This window comes from Morone saxatilis, unplaced genomic scaffold (genome assembly GCF_004916995.1).
Source record: "Morone saxatilis isolate NCDOM2014 unplaced genomic scaffold, NCSU_SB_2.0 Contig16, whole genome shotgun sequence".
NCBI classification, from domain to species: Eukaryota; Metazoa; Chordata; class Actinopteri; family Moronidae; genus Morone; species Morone saxatilis.
This window is the reverse complement of record NW_023339718.1, coordinates 659,146-668,092: the sequence shown is the minus strand read 5'-3', so window position 1 is coordinate 668,092 and position 8,947 is coordinate 659,146. Positions and strand designations below refer to the sequence as shown.

Genomic DNA, 8,947 nt, shown 5'->3' with positions numbered 1-8,947 from the left:
GGCTGGTGAATTTTGATCAACTTTTTGATAAGGACATTTTTATCTCCTTTGAGAACTTCCGAACTAAATTTGCCCTCCCACAAGCTCATTCATCTCAGACGAATGGTGGCAAAGGGCCCTTGACAGGGTTAACTCCACCTCATCTTGTGCCAGTCTGACATTAATTCAGTTCAAGGTACTGCACAGGATAAATTTTTCCAAAGCTAGCAAGTGATACATGTGACAGATGCTCTCTGTCATCAGCCAGTCATACACACGTTTTTTTCCTGTCCGAGATTAAGCTCATTCTGGTCCTCTTTCTACAATACTTTTTCAAAAGCTCTAAACAAACCAGTGCTTTGGAGTCCTTTAACCTCCATCTTTGGTGTGTCTGAAGAATTCACACACTTCACCAACAGGGAAAGCAACTCTATCGCTTTCACATCTCTGGTAGCCCGCAGACCTATTTTACTTCATTGGAAGAATAAGAATCCTCCCTCCCCTAACTCTTGGTTAAAGGATCTAATGTCATTTCTACAGTATTAGGGGGTGCTTCGACAAATGTTATAAAACTTGGAATCCCATTCTTTCCTTAATCAATTCCATTCCCTCCCTAGATGATTAAGATAGATGGTTCTAATTAAGATAAACTGATGTAACTTTTTATTTTTTTTTATTTTTTTCCCTAGTCAGGATTCTGAAAGAGGCCAGTAATTGTCTTTTGTGCGATGATATGGTGGTCTCCAGGCACAACATATATAAATTGTTATAGTTCATTTTTGTTTCTTTTTTCCAAGCATTTTGGATCCCTCCTCTAAATGTCCCTTTTTACTTTTAGTTTTTTGTTGGTTTGGCTACTGTTCACCCCTCCTGTTTTTTTTTTGTTTTTTTTTTGGGGGGGGGAGGGTTGTTGTGTCTTGATAACCCAATAAAGATATATATGAAAAAAATGTGTAAATATCTCATTATCAAAACCACTCAAACCAATCAGATAAATCAGTAAATACCTCTTGGTGATCCAGTATTTCCCCCTCCTCTGGCTGGACATGATTCTGTTGTCGTGTCCAGTCACGGTGGTTTCGGGATTTGATCTTTGGAGTCTGGTCCAAATAAGACAAATTGTCCTGGAGCTCTGTGCTCTCTTCCTCATCCACAGTGGGAAGTTTGGAGGGGACTCTGATGTTGAGAATCTCATAACCCTCTGAAATCAAACTAAACAGCTGCTGATCTTTGTTTTTGATTTCCTCCAAGTCCGGCTCTGTTTCGGTTTTCTCCTTTTTGACATTGGGAAGAGAAACCTCTGCCATCTCCAGTCTCTCCACTCCAAGAGCTGAAGCTGATCTTGAACTACCAGGTCGGCTCAGCCTGTCCCCCAGCCTGCTGCTCCTTCCTCCAGACCTTGTCCTCCTGCGGACTATTTGCTCCTCATCAAATACGATGGTGATCTTTCCTGCGGCTCCAGACCCCTCCATGCTGTAGGCTTCAGAGATGGAGCTAGTCTCAGAGGCCCAAGGGGTAGAGCAGCGGCTAGAGGCAGTCTCCCAAACAATACCACTGTCCTCGCTCTGAACAGTTACCATGGAGAACGATGGATCCACCATCAGGCACTGGAGTCTGGGGTTCACAGACTGGTCCTGGACAACCTCTCGCAGACTGGAGGATAAGGAATAGACAGAGTTAGGGGAAGGAAAGCCGGCTGTTTGTGCTTTTCACGAGGAGAGGAAGGGCATGACTAAACAGTCTCACTGCAAGAGGAGATGCTATTGGCACAACCCGTGGAAATGCAAGTAGAGACCAAACTAATGAATCAAATCAAAACATATCAGAGTAAGCATTGAAACCACATTCACATTTTGCACCTGAAGCAACTTAGCAAATCTAAGCTGAAAACATGATAACACCTGCTGATCTATTCTCAAGATGCAAACTTGAGAAGTGTAGATCTCCAGCATTAGAACAAGTGCCTGGTGCCAGGCTGCCAATGTGAGAGATGACCTGAAAAAATAATGATGAAATGTGCTCTGAGCTGTCCCTCTCGCTATGAATACAGCTGGGCTACTGCAGGGTTACAAGGTGAAGTCCCAAACCGTCATACATGTAATATTAGAGAAGAGATGCCTGGCCTTCCCAGATACATTCAACATATCAGTGTCTTCTACTATTTATGACATGGCAATGATAGCTAGAGAACCCATCATGAAACATGATAAATAAGATGTAAAATATGGCATGGTGAATAATATCAAATATTAGAATAGAGCTGCTTGCAGTGCCACACTGACAATTCCTTGTATAAACTGAAGAACAGATGACCATTTAATTTATTAAATCAAAGTAATGGAGTGCTACTTCGTGTCAATTGGATACACCAGTCACACTCTCCAGAGATGAGACACAACTTATCTTTAAAGCACTAAATACAAAAAGTTTCATGGTAAAATGTCCCAGTAGAAAAGATACCACTTTATACAGAGATAAAGTCAGACACAATTGAGGTTATTCAGCTTGTAAGCTCCAGTGTTTAAAGCACCTGTTTCTTAGTTCCTCCACCTCGTCTTCATCGTCCTGGCTGATGGCCTCTGAAGCCTCACACTGAAACTCCTGCAGCTCTGTCATCTCCGAGTCCAGACTCGCACACTCCTCCATCTTGGTAATATCCTCCCGCTCTATTATTTGTAGTTTCTCAATGTTGTTTCTTTTCTGTGTATTTTAGAGTCCTCTTGATGTTTTCAGCCACTCTGATTTCGGACGAGTTGGTCCGCCTGTTTGTGTCATTCTAAGTTGGGAGCTGTCCATCTGACTCAGCGGGGGACAGAAATAGACTGAGTGGGGAATGAAAAGAGGGGAGTGGAGACAGAGAGGGACAAAGCAGTGACAGAGGGTATCTCACAGAGTCTTAGGTTAAGCACACTAACAACAAAGAGGAACTGACATAAGAAGTTAGATTTTGAACTTATAAAAAGATTGTTATAGATTTGGGGAAACCATCATTATCTTGTTCTGTACCGGTAGCTAACAACGGAATGAGCCTGTGTGACTTTAAGATCAAAATCCCCCTTGCTAAGTTAAATATAGGCCATGTGCTGAAATAGTACCCCCCGGTCCCCCTGCTGCTTGTGGCCACACTAAACAGGGCCATGCACACACACGCAAGTATACCTATCTTGCAAGGTATCTAAATCATAGCACTACTGGCACTATACAGAAGTCATAAAACTAAGTGTAATAAGGTGTCAAACCACAGAACAAAAAACAATCAACACAGCTGCCAGAGGAGGCTGTAGAGAACACTTGAATAAAAGGTGCAGATATCCAGCAGTAATCCATTGCTTTATAATTATTAAGGTCTATGAATCACAAGCACCTGTAATGTATTCAATGATGTTTGACTGTGATGACAGTGGATAAGCTGCATTACCTGTAGGAAAAGAATTACACCTGAGGTGGCATGGAGCAGATATATTTTAGTTCCTGTGGATAAAATCTCTGATCTTTAACTGCACAGTGATCAAATATATTATTGTGTGATGGATTAGCAAGTGTTTATTGTTGAGTCATGTTAACATCCCATATCCCAGAATGGACCGTTTTCCATGAGAAATTACCTTAAAATGTAAAATTGAGAATGCCACCAACCCTTATTTTATCAAATACTCAACACATCTGAACATGAACAAAAAAAGAAGCCAGTGTACAATTTAATATGATTTTGGCACTTCTATTAGCATAGCCAAGAAGGTGGGCTTCACACAGAGCTGAAAAATATAAAGTGAAAACAATCATACATCTTCAAAGATTTAATGTTTTTTAAATTAACATTTAAAAGTCAGTAATGTACAAACTGTACAAAAAGATCTGAGGAAAAATATAAACCAAAAAGAAAAGAAAAAAAACAAAACTTCCCACTGAAGTGTAACTTCTTCAAATAAGTTATGTATTAAGTGAACCGAAAATGACTGAATAACACATCCGCTTTTGTCCAAATTAATCAAGTATATAGTGAACTAAAATAGGCCTGACACCAGTGTAGGGAAATAATACAACACATCAGTAACAATGACACAAGAGTGGGGATATCTCCAGTCCAGCCCTCCAATGATAACTTCTGAGTCATTTATCACTTAATAACAAGTTCACTTTTCAGAGAGGCTTAGAAATATAACAATGGTGATGATGAAAAAGGAGAGGGCTCTTAATGCAGCTGTAGAAAAAGGTGTCTATGGTGTTTAAACCCATAATAGCTTCACTACTGACCTAGAAAAATAGAAAAAAGGCTTTTATGTTACAAGTTGGTCCAGGCAGGCTGCGGACAATATCCTCTATATATATATATATATAATATATATATATATATATAATAGTATATACTATATATATAAGTATATATATATACTATACTGTATATATGTGTGTGTGTGTGTGGCAGAAACAGAAACCTATGGATACCTTCAAAGCAGACTCTGTGCAGTATCGATATAACTAAAACAGATTAGACGACATCAACTTGGTTGAGACCTTTCCAACCTAAACACTGTTGCTTCCATTTAGGCCAGCTTCACAAATGAGCAGGTCACAGGTATTATTTTGTCTTTTCATACTTTGTCAGTATACTTAACTTCTTACTAGGAATGCTATTTGCCCTGGGAAGGAGCAGCAATAACCATCTCTAATAATACTGACCATTATTATCCTGCTTCAGTGCAGCATCTCTCTGTTACCAGTTTATGTGACTTTAAGATTTTAATTTCAGATTCCTCTGGTGTCACTACACAAATAATGCCTTTTTTCATTATCAGTTGAAATAATTACAAAAGATTGGCAAAGTCTGCAAAGCATTTGAAAGTAAGTGCAGTATTTTCAATACGTACTGCTGCGGGACATACAGTATGTGGCTGATACCTATGCAGCCAGAGCATTCAGAGTCCTGCAGTCTTTCTGGCTGTGAAGTGCAGAGGCAGCAAGACTTCTCTCTCAGCAAACCCCAAAGGTCGCTCTTCGTTTCTGGGGACAGGCCTGTCTTGAGGTAGAAGACTCCCGTCAGCTCTTCTAATTAGAGGAATCCCTTATCTCCTGGATGACTCCTTCGTAATGATGGCTCTGACTGGGAGGATCGAGTTCAGGTCCTTCCTCTGTTGTAGTATCCGACTTGACTGCACAGACACAGAGAGATGAGAAGCAGGAGGATTATGAATAACTCATGGATAGCCCACAGCGGCTTGGAGGAAGAAAGAAAATATGAAGGGAGCATAGTTATCATGGCTGGCATGTACCTCAGCAAACTGAGCTTTAATGGCATCAAACTTGATCTTCTCATGGACTGCTCTGGCGACGTTATTTCTTTCAAATGGCTCTGAAACACACGAAATTGCTGTCACTCACTGAATATGTACACTCCCAGGTATTGTTAAGTGGTGGTGGCAGTGGAATATTATGTCCACTGGAATGTTTACCTTCCACACATATGTATTTGTTTCTCCACTCTTGGGAATTGTTCTTAGGCAAAGCTCTGGCCTCTCGAACAGAGATCACCTGCTTATCCCACCTGCAAAACACAGAAAAAACAAAAAGTAATGGAGTTATTCCATCTTGTTAGGACTAAAAATAAAACAATGACCAAGGTCCTCAGTGGCTAATCGACTACAAAATATGCACACTTAGCTGCCAAAGTGCAGTATAAAAACGAACCTAACTGAAACTTGTTTAGGAAAGATAACGCAAACAAGAAATATTCTTATTTTTTGTCAAAAGATACAATAGTGTCATGTGATAATTTAGCAAACTCATTCTTCTTGGAAAATGTAAATGCATCTGTTAATATGTCAACTTGAGTTGACATATTAACCATCACACCATTATCTGTCTTTCAGCTCTTAAATCTTAAATGTTTCATTGAATGTATTACATTTAAAAAAGGTACATGGACATGTTTTTGCAAAAAGAAAAAAAGGAAATGTTCTTTGTAAGAGATTTCAGTCTTTGCAAGTTCAATTTTATAGTTTATTGACTTGAGTTGATTGAGGCAAACAGCTGTCAAGAAGGTAAGAAAAATTTAAAAACTTTTGAAAATGTCAGCAGTAAAGCACATACAATTTGTACACTAAGGATAAACAAAATGCAAAAATTACTCAACATGTGTGACCTATTTAGGGGTTACAACGGTATGAGATTGTCATGGCACGATGATAACGTTCTCGGAAAATATCACAATTTCACAGTATTACACAATTATTATTATAATTATCAGCAGTAACAATTGCCTTTAAAAGACAACTGAGTAACATTGAGGAGGATCTATTGGCAAAAACTGAATATCATACATAGGTATGTTTGCATTAGTGTTTTCATCTCCCTCTCTCCCTGTTTACACTCCTACACACTTTGAAGACTGAGCTCTATTTAAATGGTTGCAATACTCTCCACTACAACCACCACTTTTTTTGGCTGAGCAAATGCTTTTTCATAATTTCACAAGATATTATATCCCATTTTATTTTAAAATAATGAATACTGTCGAAATCAATACCTTGCATAAGCAAATATATACACATGGTATAATAACTGTCAATTTTCATATCCATATATTTGGATACCACTGCAACCCTAGACCTGTCTGAGAGATTAATACTGTAAAATGCAAAAATCCGTGCCTGTTTGCATGGTGAGTTTTATTTCAACCATTCGTTGTGTGGCAAAGTAACACACATACTGCAAACACAGGGATCATGGTATGTCATGTTAGTGCTGTGTAAGGCCAAAGGTCCCACCTGCTCCTGCCATTCACACAGAAACATGAAACCAGAGAAGAGGATGCAAGATAGAGGGAGGAGAAGAGAGACTGGAGGGGGAGAAGAAGTTGGCCAGAGGAGCAAAAAAGGTGGATTGTAAGCTAGAAAATGAGCAGGCAAAAGAACCATGGGTGCATCTGAAACACTAGACTTCGTAATGTGATGTCCTTGGGAGATACCTGAAGTGTGTGGCATAGTATTTGAGAAAGCCCAGAAGCAGCTCTCCCAGTGAGGACTGGTTTCTTGAGATGTAGGGGGGGACATGTTTGGGTCCCTCTGGAACCATGTCAATGTCCATAAAGGGATTAAACCACTCCTGAAAATCAAGGCACAGGACAAAGGAACAAAGGCTTAAAATAATCGATTTTCTTTGTGACTGATAAAGCAAAGTTAAAGGTTCAGTGTGTAACATTTAGAAGGATTTGTTGGCAGAAATTGAATAGAATATGCATCCAACTGAATATACACCTTCTCCGGGTAAGGTCATTTTCATTTTTCAGGGCCACCATAGTTTTTCCTTGAAAGGGCAGGGTCAATTACAGAGTTGCGATCTACAACTACAGTGCTAGATAAATCATACACACTGGACCTCTAAGGTCCGGCCAAAATGTTTTTTTACAAAAAGAGGATAAGAATGGAGAGTCTGCAATGCTTTGTACTTTTTATATTTCTTTTAATTTGTCTTTTCATCATACGTAATCATAAGTTTCCAGTTGCCCCTCTTGCTGCAAAAAAAAGCAAACAATGAAGACACTTACTGGATAGTCCCTCTGTAGAGAGGGTAGGACCGGTTCATTAAGAGCTGTAAAGAAAACAACAAATACAAGATGAGGTTCACAATAAATCAAAAGTATAAATGAGAATGTGTGTGTGTGTGACATTGTACTGACTCTGGAGGTAGTGCAGCACCATCAGCACCAGTGTGTAGCTGCTCAACGTTCCTTTGCTGGCATCATTGATTTGATTGTGTCGTGCCCATTTCTTGACAACAAGGATCATGGGTCTTATCCTGAGATCAGCTGTGGGAGACCAAACAAACTTAGCAGGTCAAAACAAGAAACTTTATCGTCTTCCTTTCAAGTAACAAATGCACTGCTTGCACTTGGACATGTGTAGAGTGATCAGTCAGCTGACTTAAAATTAGACAGAGCAATTTCTCACCCACCAAAGGCATAACTCCTCAGGAGGAATGTGTTTCTGATGCCCACTGTGTTGTTGATATTCAGATCAAACTCCAAATCACTAAAGAGGGTAGGAGTAATAGAATGTTCATATTAAATGTCTTTCTGACTTTGATGATGTTGTAACAACAGGCTGCTACGACTGCTTTGTTCCTACCTGCCCTTCTCTCTGAACCTGAGGATCGGCACTTTGGCTCTGATCAGCTGAGTCCTCTCTACATATGCTTTGAATAAAAACAAACATTATGAGACTTATGGTAGTTTCAGTTTCCTTATTTGTGAACCTGAAACTCGTTTTCCTATGGGCAAATAGCTCCACCTAGTGAAGTCTGTGGAGAACATAAAATAAATTGTTGTTTGTTATATGCAGCTAAGTAAGAATCAAGTTAGTTAGATAGTAGTAAGTAAGCAAGTTTTTCCAACCATGTTAAGAGGAAAATAAATTATTTGATATTCAAAAAAGTCGTATTATTACTCACACAGTGATTTGAACAACCTTTGCAGGACAGAGAGTACATGAATAGGATCATGTCTTTTCTGAAACAGAAAAACATACAGGTGTTAAAGTGGGTATCAATGAGTATATATATATATATATATATATATATATATATATATACACACAAACACACACACAACATACACAAACACCATTTTAAATGACATTCACAGTGTGAGTCAGAGATGACTCACATTTCCCTTGATGACCAAGACGACAGATCAGCATCACTGCTCCGGCATCCCAATCCATTCATAGAAGATCCAGTCCAAGTAAAGCAGGCCACCTGAGAGAAACCACACTTAGTGAGACGAAGATCCACACAAAGTCAGATGCAGAGAATACTGTGCGTAGCTTCCACACACACCTGCATAGACTGCTGTATGTCTTGTTGCAGCCGAGTTCGGCACGTCTCCTTCCGGCCAAATCCGGAAGATATGCTGCTGGCACCGCCTCAAACAGTTCCACCATCTGACCCACTCAAACTGAGGCAAAACACAAAA

General features: G+C 39.5%; 2 protein-coding genes across 3 annotated transcripts in view; both read right to left on the bottom strand.

The window, feature by feature from the left end:
• cmya5 (cardiomyopathy associated 5) overlaps positions 1–2,775 on the bottom strand; it is a 12,857-nt gene extending 10,082 nt beyond the window's left edge. Inside the window, exons 1-2 of one of the 2 annotated variants that reach the window (XM_035658387.1) lie at positions 2,510–2,775; positions 987–1,632 (exon numbers count right to left, since the gene is read on the bottom strand). In XM_035658387.1, coding sequence (XP_035514280.1) covers positions 987–1,632; positions 2,510–2,625 — 762 coding nt within the window. In that variant the 5' untranslated portion in view covers positions 2,626–2,775. Of the gene's footprint in view, positions 1–986; positions 1,633–1,880; positions 2,016–2,509 lie in introns of those variants that run through there. The other variant, XM_035658388.1, reaches the window with a different exon arrangement.
• Positions 2,776–4,387: 1,612 nt separating this feature from the next.
• tent2 (terminal nucleotidyltransferase 2) overlaps positions 4,388–8,947 on the bottom strand; it is a 5,281-nt gene continuing 721 nt past the window's right edge. Inside the window, 13 exon segments of the mRNA XM_035658104.1 lie at positions 4,388–5,129; positions 5,250–5,329; positions 5,430–5,521; positions 6,944–7,080; positions 7,523–7,566; positions 7,655–7,783; positions 7,930–8,006; positions 8,103–8,169; positions 8,425–8,482; positions 8,639–8,659; positions 8,662–8,730; positions 8,812–8,892; positions 8,895–8,915. Coding sequence (XP_035513997.1) covers positions 5,043–5,129; positions 5,250–5,329; positions 5,430–5,521; positions 6,944–7,080; positions 7,523–7,566; positions 7,655–7,783; positions 7,930–8,006; positions 8,103–8,169; positions 8,425–8,482; positions 8,639–8,659; positions 8,662–8,730; positions 8,812–8,892; positions 8,895–8,915 — 963 coding nt within the window. The 3' untranslated portion in view covers positions 4,388–5,042.